This window comes from Canis lupus, chromosome 4 (genome assembly GCF_003254725.2).
Source record: "Canis lupus dingo isolate Sandy chromosome 4, ASM325472v2, whole genome shotgun sequence".
Classification (NCBI taxonomy): domain Eukaryota; kingdom Metazoa; phylum Chordata; class Mammalia; order Carnivora; family Canidae; genus Canis; species Canis lupus.
Window position 1 is genome coordinate 55296080 of NC_064246.1, and position 20194 is coordinate 55316273.

Genomic DNA, 20194 nt, shown 5'->3' on the forward strand with positions numbered 1-20194 from the left:
TAAGAGTGAACAAGACTAGCAAGGGCCCTGCCTTCATGCAGCATTCTAAAGAAAATAAACATGATCATTCCAGTTAGTGACAAGTACAATGAATAAAAACAGTGATGTGATAGGGATCCCTGGGTGGCGCAGCGGTTTAGCGCCTGTCTTTGGCCCAGGGCGCGATCCTGGAGACCCGGGATCGAATCCCACGTCGGGCTCCCGGTGCATGGAGCCTGCTTCTCCCTCTGCCTGTGTCTCTGCCTCTCTCTCTCTCTCTCTGTGACTATCATAAATAAATTTAAAAAAAAAAAATTTAAAAAAAAAAAAAACAGTGATGTGATAGAGACTGATGGGGTGCTGGGGGCAACTTCAGACTGGACGGTGTCAAGAGGCATCATTGAGGAAGAGATATTTGATCCAAGACCAGAATGAATCATCTATGCAAATATCTAGGGGCACGGTACTCCAAGGAGAGGTAAAAGCAAGTGCAAAGACCCAATGGTGGGAATGTGCTTGGCTTGTTTTATTTTTTATTTAAATTCAACTTAACATATACTGTTATCACTGGTTTCAGAGGTAGAATTTAGTGATTCATCAGTTGCATATAACACCCAGTGCTCATTACATCACATGCCCTCCTTAATGCCCATCCCCTAGTTACCCCATCTCCTACTAACCTCCCCTCCAATGACCCTCAGCTTGCTCTCTAGAGTTAAGAGTCTCTTATGGACTGTTACCCTCCCTGTTTTCATCTTATTTTTCCTTCTCTTCCCCTATGTTCATCTGTTTTGTTTCTTAAATTACACATGAGTGAAATCATACGGGATTAGTCTTTCTCTGATTTGTTTTGTTTAGCATGATACACTCTAGTTCCATTATGTCATTGCAAATAGTAAGATTTCAATTTTTTGATGGCTGATTAATATGTGTAATGTGTGTATGTGTGTGTGTGTACACCACATCTTCTTTATCCATTTATCTATCAATGGACATCTGGGCTTTTTCTATATTTTGGCTATTGTGGACATTGCTTCTATAAACAATGGGGTACATGTGCCCCTTCGGACCATTACATTCGTAACTTTGGGGTAAACACCTAGTAGTGCAATTCTTAGGTCATAGGGCAGTTCTATTTTCAACTTTTCAACCTCCATACTGCTTTCCAGAGTGGCTGCACCACCTTACATTCCCATGAAGAGTGTAAGAGGGTTCCCCTTTCTCTGCATCCTCACCATCTGTTGTTTCCTGACTTGTTAATTTTAGCCGTTCTGATCAGTGTGCTGGCTTGTTTTAGAAACAGAAAAAAGATCAGCCTGCTGAAGCACAGTAAACAAGGCAAAAAGTAGTACAAACAGGGAAGGAGACCAGTGGTGAAGGCACCGTTACTGAGAGTCCTGAAGGCCGAAGTAAAGAATTTTCATTTCATTCTAACTGTGGTGAGAAGCCCCTGGAACCAAAGATTCCTAAATGCTGGTCCTCTGGTACATCAGACTAACCCACGGAACAGATTTTTTTTTTTTTTTTTTTTCACGGAATATATTTTAAATGCAGATGCCAAGACTCCATCTCTGGAGATTCTAATTTACTATATTGGGGTGGGTCTTGGAAATTACATTCTGAACCAACACCAATCCCCCTCCCCCAGTAATTCTGTTTTGTGGTCAATTTTAGGAACTCCCACATCACAAGAGCTCCCTCATCTCCCCTCCCTAATTTTTTGCACGTCAATGTCTGACTTTGTAAATTTAAAGAAATTTTTCAAATACTAGTTAAGAAGAAATCTTTTCACCAGTTTTTACCCACAGTAAATCAGAGGAGTAACCACTTTCTACTATTTTCTGAATTTTAGTCAGTTACTCCTTGAGTTAATTTAATAAGCCCTTTAAAAAGCCAAAACCTTGGGACACCTGGGTAGCTCAGTGGTTGAGCGCCTCCATTCAGCCCAGCACGTGATCCTGGAGTCCTGGGATTGAGTCCCACATTGGGCTCCCTACACAGAGCCTGCTTCTCTCTCTGCCTATGTCTCTGCCTCTCTCTTTCATGAATGAATAAAATCTTTTTAAAATTTAATTTAATTTAATTTAAATAAATAAATAAAAAGCCAAAACCTATGGGTGGGGGATGGGGTAACTGGTTGATGGGAAATGAGGAGGGCAATTAATGGGATGAGCACTGGGTGTTTGTTATACTATATGTTGGCAAATTGAATTTAAATTTTAAAAAAATGTAAAAAAATAAATACATTTTTTTTTAAAAGCCAAAACCTACAGAAGACATATCAAATTAATCCACTTCAATACTCACCCTTCTTACTGCATTCTTACTGTGACGTAACTTTATAAATATAAGGACTGCATCAAAGTATACCGCGGACAACCCTCTAACTACAGTCCTCTCATGAAATGAGTTTCAGCATAAACATCCTAGCTTGGCCAGAGAGAAAGTGAAGGATGAAAGTGATTAAGAAAACTGCCTAGGGCCTCCGGGAGATAAGGAAAGAACTACTGTCCTTATACCAACTTCATCATTGGGCACTAAAGAAATGTGTTTAAGATTTCCAAAGAGAAAGCCAAATTACACAAATCACTTTAGAATGAAGTACCACTAATTCCTCTAGATCCATCTGTCAGGAGGAAACCTACAAATAAACACAATGACACTAGGAAAAGTGGAGAAATCTTCTAAAAGGCATTTTACAAACACAGTGGCTGCTTCTATCCAAAACTGCAACTCTATTCCACTTGAGCACCCATTTCCAAATACTTTGAGGAAAAGGAACACTACTCCAGTGAAAACAGTATCTGAATTAGCTAACTATGCCGTACTACATAACCTATCCAAGCACAATGATCTGCCTCTCAGGGTCAATGTTAACTACCATTTTCCATCTCCCCCAAACACGTAAGAGCAAATGTCAATATCTGCCAAATGCTAGTCATGATTTCATCCTAAAGCCATAAAATACCATCTGCCTATCTTGTGGCACATAATACCACATTTTTTATGTCAAAACAAAAACATTAATTATTCTGAAACACCAGAATTCTTTAATACACTGTAATGGGAATATGCAACATAGCCACTATGAGGTTTGAATGAAATCAGGACTTAGAGGATTATAGATTCCAAACTGGTTTCTGGTCTCTCCTCCTCAGTCTCTCACACTAATTCTGTATGTTAGGGATTTTAACTGCTTTTGTATAGAATCATCTGTTCTAATTGAAATACGAGTAGGGAGAGATCCAAAACTGTCCCATTCATTCACTCACAAACTATATCTGAGTTCCTGTGAGGTGCCAGGCTCCATCCTGGGCTCCAAGGCTGCAGCAGTGACCCAGATATCAAGGAGCTCTTCTGTTTGCCCTATGCCTCACCCTTGGAGACCCCACAGCACAATCTCAAAACCATTGCTTTATAGTTAATAGTCTTAAAACACTGCCTTAATAACATAAATCTCTTACCCCAAAACTTCCTGTGGTTCCTCTTCAATATGAAAACCAAATTCCACACAGCCCGTCCTGTTCAGCCCTCTGGATCTAGGCCCAATCCACCCTTTCAGTTTTATCTGCTCAAGGTCAACTCTCTGCTTCCTTCAACTATTTCACTCACTGGACCACACAATCACTGCTCATTCCAACCTATGTGCCCTAGCTCATGTGGTTACTCCACTCTGAAAACCTTTCTTCCTGGACACTCTTTTGGATACCCAGACACCTATCTTCAAAAGCCAAATTGTTCTAGAAAAATTACATGACTTTTCTAACCAATACTAACATCCTCTTCTCTATTCCTATTTACACATATTACTCTTTTTGGTCCCAAACTATATACTATCTTGTATAAGTGTTCACGTTTAATCTGTAAAAGTCATTTCCTCAACCAATTAGGTCTTTTGTATTGCCCCCAAAGTTTACGTTCAACAAGGAACAGAAATGATTTTGAAATACAACCTCTACTAATTAATATCATTTTCTTCCAATATAGCTACCTGGTAAATTTGCTCAAATTCTAAAATAAGTTTCAAAGTTTTCCAAGTACATACAGTATTAATAATGTATATGGTTTGTTCCCACTCAGAAAAAAACAATTTATGTATATTTCTAAAGGACTACTGCTGTCAAAGAACAAAACTATGTGTGCTAAATGTTTTACATTGCTTTAATAAGATATACCATCCCGGGATCTCTGGGTGGCGCAGCAGTTTGGCGCCTGCCTTTGGCCCAGGGCGCGATCCTGGAGACCCGGGATCGAATCCCACGTCAGGCTCCCGGTGCATGGAGCCTGCTTCTCCCTCTGCCTGTGTCTCTGCCTCATTCTCTCTCTCTCTCTGTGACTATTACAAATAAATAAAAATTAAAAAAAAAAAAAAAAGATATACCATCCCTAACTACGTGGGCAGTATGCACATGGAAGGTACTCAAATACTTTCTGAATCAAAGAAAAAACATTAAGATATCTCAAAAATGAGAACAGTGTAAAGTATGCCCAAGATGGTGCTCATCTAATGATGATACCCAACAGGTATGAAGAATATTAAAAATATTGTCAATATTTCCTATTACTGGTATTTAGGGAAATGTGAATCCTGATATTTTAAAATTGGAAACCCTCTTCTCTCTTCATCACTCTTAGCCCAGAAGACTGATTTACAAAGTCAGTCAATCACATTCTCTAAAGTGAATCACTTTAGATGCCATGAATCACTAAGCAGTGACATTTTATTAGTCCATGTCCACTTGTTAAGGTCTATTCACAGTGCCATTAGTCATCATTATAAGTTTGAAAAGGAAATGAATTTTCAAAATCTGTGGTCATGCAACACCAGGTATTAGCTTTAGACTGATGACAGGCATTTGAAGGAATTACCTTATAATGAGAACATATGCTACCAAAAAAAGTACTTCCCTTGAAATGCCCATACTTATGTAAGAGACTGAGGAGCCACTGCTGGGCCAAAATTGTAGCCAACATGTGACTGGTCTTTCAAAACTCTAAAAGACATTAATCTATGGAATGAAATGTCTAGTCTAGGTCTTTTCCATGAATACAAGGAGGAAAAGGAGTTTCTCATATTTTATAGGTAAGAATCACTGGGATATTTATTAAACAGCTCCCCAGGCCTCTCCCTTGAGGTTTCAGATCCAGTGGGTCTGTGGTGGGTTCTGGGAATCTGTATTTTTAATAATCTCAAATGATTATCAGGAAACTTTGGTTTTGTTTTTTGTTTTTTTTTAAGATTTTATTTATTTATTCATGAGAAACACAGAGAGAGGCAGACACACAGGCAGAGAGAGAAGCAGGCTCCATGCAGGGAGCCTGATGTGGGACTCGATCCCGGGACCCCAGGATCAGGCCCTGGGCAGAAAATAGACGCTCAACCACTGAGCCATCCAGGCACCCCATATCAGGGAACTTTGGCAAATACAGGGATAAATGTCTGACATGTGATGGTAAGATACTTCATCTTCCTGAGGGTATTCATCTTTTTTTTACTCTTCATAAAAGAATTTGGCAGCAAAATATTTAGCAAATGAGCTTTTATAATCATAAGACAAATCCAAACTTATTAGCCCTACTCAAGAAAAGAGATTTTTACACAGAACTGGATGAAAAAAGGGTGCAGGTGCAGTAGAGATTTTTCAGCAGAAATGTGCATAAGGATTGGTTAATTTTATTTTTGCTCAATGGCAACATTGGACTTTGCTCCTTCATTTGGGAAGACAGGATAAAGCTCCTCACCCATTCTCACTTTACTAAAATTACTGAAAAGGATTTAAAGACAAATTCTATTTCATTTGTATCTGAATTCCATTACTAAGTTTTGTCTGTCAGCTAAGAAAATCCTATTCTTATGAAAATGAATAAAATTAATTAAATTGGATTTGATATTCAGTCTTAAAAAAAGGAAAGGTCACCAAGAGGTTTAAAGCAAATGGTCTTGTTCTTCATCTACTTCATCTCTTCCAATGATTCTGGGCCCTCCCAGCATTATTTATTCATACTTCTCTCAGAAGAAAAAGCTTATGAGTAACTACTATGGCCCTGCATCTTCTGAGATACCATTTTGATTTCTCTCTGCATCTATGCATGTATCAGAATATAATCAGTTATACAAGATTCAGCTTTAAAATAAGATATTTCAATTGAAAATCATAACTCATTTGAATTTCAGGAGTAGGTGTGGCTGCCAGCATCAATTCCAGGTGAGCTGAGGTAGGATTTTAACTTAACCAAAATAAGTATCTCCAGTTAGGACTGAAGTGACATGATAAAGTAGAATTTGGATGATTTGTTTTTACTCTAATTGTTGAAAAATCATAATGCACAACTGATTTCTCCCATAATGATTTGGCCTCTTCTCTATTTGGAAAGCAGCAGTCCCCTGTATCATGAGTTTAAAAGATCTTCAGTTCTTCTCATACATAGGTTTGGCAGATTGAGAAAATTTTGCTTCGACTTCAACATCTTTGTTTGATTACAAAACTGCTGAGGTTAGGAGTAATTGCTGCTGAAGTGAAAGGAAAACAGTAACTCCACCTACCGTTCCACTTGACTGTGGTGTTGGGAGGGGGTAAGGGAGGTTTGTAATAAGCGTTGATCTCTTTCTAGAAAAAAAAAATCCTTTACATTTATACGGAGCATCATGCTTCCCAAAGCATTTTCACTTACATTAATTTAATTTGATATAGAACAAGCATAGAAAACCTGAGATAATGCTTCAGAATGTAATAACAAAGGGAAACAAACACATCTGGGTCATCTGCGTCTTGGCTTTTACCACTCAACAGATTTTCCATTCTGGTAATTGGAAGGTTAAATTCGGGACACCTTTATGGATTAGGCACCTGGCTTGGCACATTATAAATAGATTTTTTTTAAAGTCCACATGTGATTCTTCATTTACCTCCTTCATTTTAAAAAAATCAGTTCTGTTCCCTCTTAGTTTTATTGTGATTAAAGGACTACTCCAAGTACCATCATTTTGGTATCCATTATTAAATAATTATTAGCAATAGGTTCCATGATCTCACTTGCATTACAGAACAGGTAACAATAAAGCAGTGAGGTTATTACCATTTATAACAGATTAACATTAGCATGCTGAAGGCAGAAGAATAAGCTATTATCAGCAATTTTCACTGGCAAACCCAGTCTTAAGTAGTTAGATATCAAAGACTATTGTTAGATAATGAACTTGGCATCACTATTGGAAGACATTTTCCAATGCTAAGAATATTAAATATCTTACCTATATATAAATTGGATCTGAATTCCACATTGTGGTCTCTCACTGCCATATCTTGTGCTTCTAAGAGAATCTTAAACAAAGAAAAGACAGGCATTGATATGGCTGACCCTGAGCTAAAACAGAATTAAATATCTCATTTCTTGTTATCACTACGACAGCTAATCACATGCCTCTGTTTTATAGTTAATTTTTAAAAGAGAACATTAAATGATAACAGTACTGAGGGGAAGGGATGCACTGAGCTTTCTTCCCTCAGACAAGAACTGCAAATGCAGGCAACATGGCTCATCCTGCTAACTGTACAATGGGATATATGAGCTGTAAAAGAGGAAACAACAGGGCAGCCTGGGTGGCTCAGCGGTTTAGTGCCGCCTTCAGCCCAGGGCGTGATCCTGGAGACCCGGGACTGAGTCCCACGTCGGGTTCCCTGAATGGAGCCTGCTTCTCCCTCTGCCTGCGTCTCTGCCTCTCTCTCTCCTCTCTGTGTATGCTCATGAATAAATAAATAAAATCTAAAAAAAAAAAAAAAAAGAGGAAACAACACTAATAGTAACAGTACCCTTGATGATGAACATTATGTCTTTGAGTCAGAGACTCATTAAAAAGTTCAAGAGGCTTAAGAGCTAAATCTTACTGAAAAATTCTTAAACTCTGGATCCAAAATAACCATTAAACATCAAACAAGTAGAGAAAATCATACTTGAAAATTTGAATAATTATTAAATCTATTCTCTGTAGATATTTTGAATTAAGGTAACCTGCTCCAGAACACATTTTTAAAAACAGCACAATTGTCAAAATAACAGAAACCATGGAGAGCCTGGGTGTCTCAGCTGGGTAGGCATAAACTCTCAATTTCAGCTCAGGTATTGATCCCAGAGTCATGAGATCAAGCCCCACATCAGGCTCCGTGCTCAGCAGAGTCTGCTTGGGATTCTCTCTCCCTCTTTCTATCTCTGCCCCTTCCCTTGCTTGCTCATGCACACACTCTCTCTCAAATAAATAAAATCTTTTAAGAAAAAGAAAAAAAAAACAGATCTTTCATTCATTTAAAGATAAAGAATACAATACAAAGTTGAGTACACAAAAGATACTTAGTAACTGCATTCTGAACTAAATTAAATATAGGCATTACAATGGAACCTCTTCAAGCCTGAACCCATCAATCTCAACTAGTGAACTACTAAACTAAAAATATCTGGCTTTAAGGGAGAATTAACTGAAATGTAGAAAATACTACTGATATCCCCAGATGTCCTCAACCCAGCTTTTTGAAAAGGACATCATGTATCCACATCAAGGAAGATAGGAAGTGTAGGGACATGGTTTAGGGGAGAAATGGATTTCAGGTACTGCACAGGAAAGGGAACCATGGTTGTAAATAAGAGTGAGAGAGGAGCACATGGAGGAATGAACAAGAATGTTTCCCCATAACCACTGGCTTGGAAAACAAGAGTGGCTGAATTTCGTGACTTCTTACAAGCCGTGGGGGGCTTAAAGCCTGGAGTTTTAATGGTCAGCAGGCATGGCATGATAGGGATAGACCCCACGGGGGAACTGCACTACTCTTGGAGAGAAGGCAGGCAAACATCCCAGGGGCAGGCATCATGGAAATAGTGATTGGAAGAGCACCTAGGACCTCCAGTGGGAAGATCATTCGCTCTTCTCCGAGCACTTCCTTGAGAAGCAGTGTTCATAGAGACCTCTGGAAACAAAGGAGATGGCTGGCACCATTTCCTTCCCTACCCCTCAGCATGAACTCAGAGACACCTGAGGGTTTGAAACAGCTCAGCACTAGCACTGGCTGCCTAATTTGCTTCCATCAAGCCCCAATCTGCTGTGCTCTGGTGGGACTGCCCCTCTCAGTCAAGCTTGCCTCAGACCCAGCCTGGCAGGCCCTTCCCCCAGAAGACCAGCACAAACCCCTGCCCATACCATGTCTCCTGACCAGAGAGTTTTGCAGGGCCTTAGTTCCAGCAGAGGTGGTAACAGGTCTCATTTCACAAGCAGACCAGAGCATATCTAATTAGAACTTGCCACATTCAAGCAAGGGATGAAATATGGCCCACAAAAGAAAAGGAGAGGCTCTGCAGGTGACTCAAAGGACAGAACAGCCAGAACGCAACAGCAGAGTACACAAACCACACAGACACTTCCTGAAGTACTAGGCCCTGGGCACTACATGGTCTCTTCTTTATAAGGCCAATACTTTCAGGAACAGGAGACATAACTGGCTTTTCTAACACAGAAGAAGGCAGAGACTTACATAGAATGCCAAGATGGAGGAATTTATTCCAAATAAAAGACCAAGATAAGGCCATGGATAGAGATCTAAACAAAGCAGATATAAGTAACATGCCTGATGAAGAATTTAAAGCAATGATTATAAGACACTCACTGCACCTCAGAAAAGAATGGAACACATGAGTGACAGCCTTAGCACAGAGATAGAAGAATTAAAAAAAAAAAATCAGAGATGAAGATACAATAAAAGAGATTGGAAATAGGCCTGATCCAATCAACAGCATGCTGGAAGAAGAAAAGGAACAAATTAGTGACCTAGAAGACAAAATAATGAAAAATAATGAACCTGAACAAAAGAGAGAAAGAGTAATTATGGAACACAAGAATTGAGTTAGGGAACTCAGTGACTCCATCAAACATAACAACATTCGTGTTATAGGAGTCCAAGAAGAGAGAGAAGAGGGGGAAGAAAATTTATTTCCAGAAACAATAGCAGAAAACTTCCCTAATCTGGGGAAGGAAACAGACATCTAGACCCAGGAAGCACTGAGAACTCCCATCAAAATCAACAAAAGCAGGTCAACACCAACACATATTATATTTAAATTTGGAAAATATAGTGAAAAGTAAAAAATTTCAAAAGCAGCAAGACAAAAAAGTCCTTTACTTACAAGGAAAAACCCATAAGGCTAGCTGAGATTTCTCAACAGAAACTTGGCAAGTCAGAAGGGAATGACATGGTATGTTTATTGTGCTGCATAAGAAAAATCTGTAGCCAAGAATACCTATCCAGCAAGGCTATAATTCAAAATAGGAGAGGTAGAGTTTTGCAGACAAACAAAAACTAAAGGAATTCATGACCACTAAACCAGCCCTGCAGGAAATATTAAAGGGAACTCTTTGAGCACAAAGGAGAGATCAGAAGTGACAAAGACAAGAAAGGATCAGAGAAAATCTCCAGAAACAACAAAACAAGTAGTAAAATTACAATAAATATATATCTATCAATAATTACTTTAAAAAATAATTACTTTGAACATGAATGGACTAAACACTCCAATCACAGACAGAGGGTGTCAGAATGAACAACAAAAAAAACAACACCCATCTACATGCTGCCTATATGAGACCCATTTTAGTCCTAAAGATATCTGCAGTTGAAAGTGAGAGGTGGAAAAACATTCATCACACAAATGAATCTCAAAAGAAAGCCATAGTAACAATACTTTTATCAGGCAAACTGGACTTTAAAACAAAGACTGTTAAAAAAAAAAGACGAGGGTATTATATAATCATTAAGGGGATAAGAAGCTATAACAATAAGAAGCTATAACAATTGTAATTATTTATGCACCCAACATGGGAGTACCCATATATACAAAACAATTAATAACTAACATAAAGGAACTAAAGGATAATATTACAGTAACAATAGGGGACTTTAAATCCCTCTTAACAATAGACAGATCATTTAAACTGAAAATCAACAAGGGAACAATGGCCTTGAATGACACACTAGAACAGATGGATTTAACAGACATATTCAGAACACTACATCTTAAAGCACAGAATATATATTGTTTTCAAACACACATGGAATATTCTCCAGAATAGATCATATATTATGTCACAAAACATATCTCAACAAACACAATAAAACTGAAATCCCACCATGCACCTTTTCTAAAGACTATAACCACAAGAAAAAATTTGGAAACACCACAAATACAGGGAGGCTAAACAACATGGCTCCTAAACAGTGAATAGGTCAACCAGGAAATCAAAGAAGAAATTTTTAAAAACAGGAAAAGAAATGAAAACACAACAGTCCAAAACCTTTGGGATGCAGCAAAAGCAGTCCTAAGAGGGAAGTACATAGCAATATAGGCCTACCTCAAGGAAGAAAAAACTCAATAAACAATTTAATCTTATACCTAAAGGAGCTAGAAAAAGAACAAACAAAGCCTAGAGCCAACAGAAGGAAGTAAATAAGATTAGAGCAGAAATAAATGATATACAAACTTTAAAAACAATAGAACCGATCAAAGAAACCAGGAGCTGGCTCTCTGAAAAAATTAATAAAATTGATATACCTAAAAAAACACAAAACAAAACAAAAAAAAAACATACCATGTGCCTAGAATTAAGTCAGCTTGAGTACCAATTAGCACATTTGTATGTAGTGACTTAGCTACATTCAGAGCTAGAAGGGTCTTTAGAAATCATTTAATCCAATTCCATCCAGTTTACAAATAAGAAAAATGGTACCAGACAGGTTAAGTGTTTTACCCATCATCACAATAGAAACTGTCACAGAAAAGATTAGATTCTAAGTCTCCTGAATCCCGGGTAAGTGCTCTTTCCAACTCAATTAGTTATAAAATCATAAGCTCTCAATTGTGGAATTAACCAAAAAAACAGCAGTCACCAAAAACAAACAAAAAAAAAAAACAAATCAATCTTCTAAAAAAATCATATCAAGTCCCAAATCATTAAAACAAAGATTTATCACTTCATAGACAAATAGTAAAAAAAATGAATAAATGTCTGGTGCCAATAAAAGCATCTCCAGAGAAAAAATATACTTAAGACTATAACATTCCTAAGGTATAAGGAGGACATTAATAAAACTGAATGCCTTAAATCTGTACTATATGAACTATGTACTTACAGCAGGGAACTCAGGATTTAGGCTGAGCTTACTAACACCAGCAAAACAGCTATGCACTCCCTCCCTACAAATCTTAGTTTACCTCTTTAATTATTTGGGCCCCCTTTTTGTCACTGAATTCCAACTGAGCCAAAGCCTGGTCAATGGACATTCCTCGTATCTAGAATTAAAGGGTAACAGATAAGAGAAGATAAATTAGTTTACAAAGTCAATGTTCCCTTTTCAGTGAAAAGCAAAAGCCTTACATAATACAAATAACTTCTAAAAATAGCTAACTAGTTATATGTCAATTACATCTCAATAAAACTGGGGGAGGGGCTCTGACTTAAAAAAATAAAAATAGCTAACGTAGGCAGAGAAGAAAAGTTTGAGAACAGATGCAACCCTTTTTAAGTCAAAATCAAACTTAAATGTTTTAACCATAAAACTGAGAACCGAGATTATAAATGTTTTAGTAATATTGAGAGCAGACATGAGAGAACACAGGGTGGCGAGCATCACACTAGGTATGAAAGACCATCTTTTTTGCAGGATAAGTGTATTATATGTTTATATCTGGGGCTTTGTCTTCTCTCATAGATAAATTTCATTCTCCTGGGGAAAATCTTAAAAAGCAATGGTTTTGAAATTTGAATCAACTTTATTTTTTTGAATCAACTTTTAAGATAAATAAGCTTGTTTCCTACATTCTCTCAGAGTACAGATTCCTGATGCTTTTGTTCTTAATATCCATGTATCCAATGTGATTTAGTTCCTCAGAAAAAAGGTAAAAATTAAGCAGAATCACTCATTTCTGAGCAAATCATTCGTGTATTACCTAACAACTGTCTGAAACTGTAATTATATTCCTCACTTTCTGGAAAAATCAGGGTGATTTTTTTCAATTTTTCAAATTGCAGAGGAAAATTCAAATTGTGGGGGAAATTTCAAATACTTCTTTTCCTAAGTATTATATGGTAATGTCATTTTAGCTTACCAATTTTGCCAAATACCACATCTTGTCTTTGCTGTATTTTATTTGCCTTCGACAATGGTAGATTTCCTTACAAATAGGGAAAAGGAAAAACAAGTTAGCAAATTGATCAAAATAATAACATACACTGTTAATAAAGCTTTAACTTTTTATGCCTAATGAAAATGTTGCCACAAGAAATAATGACATTATTAAGAATTTGGAGATTTTTTTCTCTACATACACTAAGTTGTATTTTTCCAGTCTCACTATGTTAAAAAGATCATTAAGACAGTAACAGAAACTACGAATGGCCACATCGTGCCAATATTTGTAACATTTCTATCCAAAGGAATAGTAAAAGATCTAAATGAAAACATTTAGCTGGCTAAAGAAACAAAAGAAAAGGTACAATAAGAAAAAAAAGTTTCCTGTTATTGGAGAGAATAAGAGAATAGGGTGAAATGGACAAAATAACAGATTTCACAGGATATTCTAAGTGTCTGGTCAAGAGCAAGAGCAAAGGTCCTAGACTCAGACTGCCTGGGTCTGAATTCTAGTTCTACTCTCTACAAGCTACAGAACCCAAGCTCTTTTACCTCTCTGCCCAAGCTTCCTCTTTTTTTAAATGAAGATAATAGTACCAGCCTCATAAAAATATAGTAAGAATTAAAGAAAATAATCTATGCAAAGAAAGCATTTTGCAGTGCCTAGTACCTGGTAAGATCTTAGTAAATATCAGTTTTTATTATCTTCTCTTTAGAGTAGTAAATATATCCCATTTAAATGTTTAATCAATCATCCATTACATAATTTACAGTTCACAAAGTACTTTCTAAACCCATTATTTCATTTGACCTAACTCTATGAGTTGGGAGAAAAAACACTTTACAATCCTTTTACAGGGGTGCCTGGATGGCTCAGGTGGTAAAGCATCATACTCTTGGTTTTGGCTCTGATCATGATCTCAGGATCATGGGATTGAGCCCTGAATTGAGCTCCCTTCTCAGTGTGGAGTCTGCTTGAGATTCTCTCTCTCTCCCTGCTCTCCCCTCCGACTCACTCACTCTCTTTCTCTCAAATAAATAAAATTTTTTAAAAGAATAATCCTTTCCCTGGTAAAAACCAGGAAAAAAAAAATCAGACAAATCAAGTGACTTAGCCAAGATTGCAAAGCTTGTGAGAGACAAAGCTGGAAGTCAAAGTGCCATACAGAGAAGTATATGAAGTGCCTAACACAATGTCTGGTAAGTGTATCTTTAAAGTTCCCCTATGACTGTAAAACCCAACTTCTTTCCACTACTACACCATATTGCTCCTTTAAAATAATTAGAAAACATTTGTCAAGGCAAACAATAGCAAGGGAGACTTCAGAACTTGCTAACATTCTGACTTCTGCTGGAAATTTTCAAATGCCTGAGAAACAGCAGAGTTTTCCCAAGGGGCCATCTTTTAATATGTAGCAGATTTCATTTCAGTTCCAATAGAAGCTGACAGACTGAAAACTGTAGCAATAGCCTAATTACATTTTCAGCAATAAAGTGTCCAGGGGAGCACTGGAGAGGAAAGAAGAACTGTCATGACTGATAATATTCATCTGTGAAAATTAATACACTCAATAAAATCTTTTGTGTAAGAAACCCTTCAATTCTTGATTTCTCATAGTGGGCTATCTCCAAACCTGAATTGTATATGATTATCTTCAAATTTTGTAACAAAGATATTGTACTCCTGGCAAGAGCATGGGGAAAAAAGGAATCAAGTATTTAACAAAAAAGAAAAGTTATTCAATCATTTTCTTTTAAAACAAAAAGCTCAACATTTCCTTTAGGCAGGTGCAATGTCTAAAGGCATTTTCTAAACACAAGCCAGACAAACCTATCATTGCAAATAGATAAAGTGGCAAAGAGAGATCAGAAGGCTCAGTTAAATGTCACTATTAACCAACCTATACAGTAAATTAGATAAAGTTAGGATCTAATGTGCAAGATAGTTATTCAAATGAAATGAAAGCCTAAGTTGCAAAATGTCTAAACCACTAACTTCCAAAGAAACTAACTTATTTTGCATATAACTAAACGATAAAAAAAAATTGTCTGGGATCCCTGGATGGCTCAGTGGTTTAGCACTTGCCTTTGGCCCAGGGCGTGATCCTGGGGTCCCAGGATCGATTCCAGCATCAGGCTCCCTGCCTTGAGCCTGCTTCTCCCTCTGCCTGTGTCCCTGCCACTCTCTCTGTGTCTTTCATGAATAAATAAATAAAATCGTTAAAAAAAAAAAAAATTATGACCAAATGGGGCACATGGGTGGCTCTCAAGCATCCAACTCTTGATTTTGACTCAAGTCATTATCTCAGGGTCATCGAAATTGAGTCCTGCATTGGGCTCTGTGCTGGGCATAGAGCCTGCTTGAGATTCTCTCTCTCCTTTTCTCTCTGCCCCTCTCCCCTAATTTTCCTCCCCATCCATGCACACTCTCACTCAAAAAAAAAAAAAAAAAAAAAGAAGTGTTGCCTAATAAAAGTCCAAACTAGAGCTTTCCAGGATGCACACAATGATTTCTAAGTATGACTTATCAGTATGTCAATTAATCCATAAATTAAAAACATCCTCTTATAGAAATGGGTGTTCAAATAGTTTTAATATGGGATCCCTGGGTGGCGCAGCGGTTTGGCGCCTGCCTTTGGCCCAGGGCGCGATCCTGGAGACCCGGGATCGAATCCCACATCGGGCTTCCAGGTGCATGGAGCCTGCTTCTCCCTCTGCCTATGTCTCTGCCTCTCTCTCTTTCTCTCTCTGTGACTATCATAAATAAATTAAAAAAAAATTTAAAAAAAATAGTTTTAATATAGTCTCACTATATTTTTAGTTTACTTAATATAGCTTTCTTCACAGATAGTGCAAAAGTAAACTCAAGACCAAATTAACAAGGCCTATTATGTAGAAAACCATTTAATTTTTTTCTGGCTCATTTTCTTTACCCTGATGTAGCCACAAGTAAGATAAAGTCTACAGGAGTATACGCTATTTGGAAATTGATGTTAGCTAAATTAGAAAAAGTCTTAAAAATAATAGGAATGGCCTAAATGTGCCTAAATTGGTGACATGCATTTTAATTTATTGCTATAGGATTTATTCACTACTGATCCACTATTATTTAACTTCATATTTCAGGGACGCCTGGGTGGCTCAGCGGTTGAGCACCTGCCCCTGGCTCAGGGCATGATCCATGGTCTCAGGATCGAGTTCCACATAGGGCTCCCTGCATGGAGCCTGCTTCTCTTTCTGCCTACATCTCTGCCTTTCTCTGTGTCTTTCATGAATAAATAAATAAAATCTTAAAAAAAAAAAAACTTCATATTTCAATGCTGAATATCAGAATGAGAACAGTAAATATTATTTGACTCCCTTTTATTTTTTTTCTAAGATTTTATTTATCCGTTTATTTGAGAGAGGGACAGAGTGCACAAGAGAGAGAGCGAGTATGAGGCTGGGGAGGTAGGAGGAACAGAGGAAGAGAGACTGTTAGCTGACACAAGGCTTGATCTCACGTCCCTGAGATCATGACCTGAGCCAAAACCAAGAGTTGGACGCCTGACTGAGCCACCCAGGTGTCCCTATCTGACCTCCTTTTAAATTAGGGATAAAACTAGTTTTTAAAATGTTTGCAGTTAGCAGATTGGCAAGTACAAGGTCACACTGCTGCACATAATGACAGTATAAGAACTATGTGGCTAGGTATGCAAACTACTCCATTATTAAGCTAGGTATTTAATGAAGGACATTAATATTTCACTCATAACAGGTACAAACGCACCACTGTCAATTTACTAAACACTATTTAGAGTCGGAAAATGTTATTTTCTAAAAGTCATAATTTGTTCCCAAGAGGATTACTCAAACAAAATCTGTGATCTACTTGTTAACTACTTGAATTTTGCCATTTGGGATATATCTTAAAATGCATTTAGTTTAATGCCAAAAAGACTAGTACCATGAAATACAAATTTTTCTTTTAGATTCTGGACCTGACAAATGTCATGATGTCTTTCTCAATTAACATCTAGGTTCGGGGCAGCCCAAGTGGCTCAGCAGTTTAGCGCCGCCTTCAGCCCAGGGTGTGATCCTGGAGACCTGGGATCAAGTCCCACATCGGGCTCCCTGCATGGATCCTGCTTTTCCCTCTGCCTGTGTCTCTGCCTCTCCCTCTCTGTCTCTCATGAATAAATAAAATCTTTAAAAAAAAATCTAAATTCAAAGAGCTCAACAAAGCTCATTAATAATAGGAAATTTTTTATTTATGATATTCATAAAAATATGTCACTCCTCCTAAACATTGTTAATTATAAAATTAGCACAGATTCTGCCACAAATCTAACTTTTAAGCTCTGATGGTAAGATAAAATATGGAAGTTAGAAAGTTATACACTTGAACTATTAGCATCTTTTTCTCTTTTATTCCCCAAAGAAGTGGGAGCTCTCTAAATCAACAAATTAACTCCTCTAAGAAAAAAAAGAAAACATAAAACTGTCCTAACTCAGACCAATACTTGGCAACTGAATCCTAATGAAAGGCAAGCTGTCAAATTCCTATAAAAACTAAGCAAATAACATTACTTAGATGATACTGATTATACAGTAGCCTTAAATCCCAAAGGCCTTTAAAAGATGTTTTCTAAACTGAATGACTTATAATTAACACTACTGATTCTATTAATATTTATTAATTAATAATTCTATTTCTAAGCACTTACAGTTTATTTTCTTAAGGATTTAAATGTTACCATCTTGTTTATGCCGTCATTACTTGTCTAAGCTTTGTGACAGATACCTATATATTCCACAGCAAATTCCCATTAAGCTGGAAATTAGTCTTGTATCTCAGGCTAGAACTCTCACAAGCAGTTTGGAGGATAAAAGAATTCCAAGCAGCTAAAGATGAGATAAAATTCAGTATCTCTGAAAGCAATCCAATGATTAAATTCAAACCTTGGTTCAAAGCTTTGTGAATTACAAACACAAAAAAAATCACAACTAAGTGTGTCTATGTTCAAATTTAAAATGTTGGCAAACCACACATATGATTTAAATATGGTTTACAGTTTAAGTCATTCTTGCCAACCCCTCGTGCTTCACTACCAAGAATGCATTAGCAAGCCTCTTAAGAGTCAAAAATCTGTCAGGATACCTCAAGTTATTAGCTTAGTTTTAGAGTTAAAGCTCCCAACAGAAGGCTAGGTCAAGGCAAACACATAAGTAAAACAAACAATCTTTTAAAACTACCAAGAAGGGTGACAGGCAATGAGGAGGGCACTTGATGGGATGAGCACTGGATGTTATACTGTATGTTGGCAAACTGAACTTAAATTTTAAAAATGTAAAACAAAAAAAAAACAAAAAAAAACCCTATCCACAACAAAAATAAATAAATAAAAATAAAACTACCAAGAAGATAAATGTAGAACAACTTCTGTATCGATCAAATGATCACACAAATTGAGGTATACTTTTTCCCTTCCTTCACATGGAACAGTAAATCAATGCTAGTCATGTAAGAGTAAAAGCTCTTTATCAAAATTAGGAGATTCTTTCTTTAAAAAAAAAATATTTGAGAGAGAGCACTCGTGCATGAGTGGGGAGAAGCAGAGGGAGAAGGAATATGAAGCAGACTCTGCACGGAGTGCAGAGTCCAATGCAGGGCTCATTCCCATGACCACGAAATCATGACTTGAGCCAAAACCAAAGTCAGATGCTCAACCAACTGAGCCACCCAGGTGCCCCAAGAGATTATTTCTACCCACAAACTTACTGCTGGTCTCCGAGGTTCTCCAGGCAACTGTGGAGGATAAACAATTTTATTCTTCTTTTCCCATTTTCGAGAAATGTCCAGAGACCCACTCGTGTGGATATATGACTGGGGTAAAACATTGTGAGATGAGAGAAGCCTATAAAACAAAAAACACTTAGAATTTTTTCCAGAGCTTATGTATCTCCTGAACCACATCAGCTCTATTTTGATCAAAATTATTTAAGGATTGCAAGTGTAGAGTCTAGATGTATTCATTAATAGAGAACAATTTTACATAAAATACCACAAAAATCTAGTTCACTGCAAAATAAGAATAAAAAGTTGATAACTAGCATAATCAAATAATAAACAGTAATTAACTCAAGATCTCTTGCCCTGACTGGCCAAAAAATACTAACTCTCTAATAGAAGTCAGCTTAGTCCTAAAATAGACTTAAAGAAGACACAATGGATCCCTGACCTGACCTGTAGAATTCCTCAATTTTAGGTAAGCAGGCAAGACAAATCACAATATTTTGTAATCCCTAAGAAATTAATGGATAAAGGTGGCATTATTTGCCTCCTGAGGAAAGAACTCACTACCCACCGTCCATGAAGTAGTCTCTCTACAAAAAACAAACCTGAATTAATTAAGTTTCTAGATTCAATACAGGAAATACAGAGACAGGGGAACATGTTCAGCAATAGGAGATGGATGTGCTCAGCAAAATTCAAGCCGTACAAATTCTACAAGACAAACAGCCTTCAATAAACTACAACAGGAAAAAGAAAGAGCTGAATAAAGAACCTACTGATTAAGACTTAAGAGAAATATCGATTAATTTCAATATGTAGATTATTATAATTTTAAAAGTACAACAGTTATTTAACCATTGGAAATCTGAACATTAACTGGATATTGGTTACTTCTTAATGAGTTATATAGTTAAATATTTACTGATTAAATAGTATGCTATATGGGATTTGTTTCAAAATATGATAGAATAGGGGCCAATGATAAAACAAGACTGGCCATGAGTTATTGTTGAAGTTGGGTTCATGAGGGTTTATCACATTATCTACTTTTTTTATATCTAGGTATATCCAAATAACACACAAACTTGGTGTTTCCCTACTATAGAGAATATAGAGTCTAAACTCCTAGGAAGACACAAAAGGCCTTTTATAATCTAACTTGAAACTGGCCATCTTGGCTCATGTAACCTTATGGCCAGGCCACAGAGACATTCATTGTTCCCTGAACAAACCATCTATTTTCAGATCTTTATACTTTTGATTATATTGTTTC

General features: G+C 37.0%; 1 protein-coding gene across 3 annotated transcripts in view; it reads right to left on the minus strand.

The window, feature by feature from the left end:
* MRPL22 (mitochondrial ribosomal protein L22) overlaps nt 1-20194 on the minus strand; it is a 38191-nt gene that overhangs the window by 490 nt on the left and 17507 nt on the right. For 2 of the 3 annotated variants that reach the window (XM_025434443.3, XM_025434442.3), the window contains exons 3-6: nt 18907-19042; nt 13123-13188; nt 12229-12306; nt 7232-7301 (exon numbers count right to left, since the gene is read on the minus strand). In XM_025434443.3, coding sequence (XP_025290228.1) covers nt 7232-7301; nt 12229-12306; nt 13123-13188; nt 18907-19042 — 350 coding nt within the window. The remainder of the gene's footprint in view (nt 1-7231; nt 7302-12228; nt 12307-13122; nt 13189-18906; nt 19043-20194) is intronic. The other variant, XM_025434444.3, reaches the window with a different exon arrangement.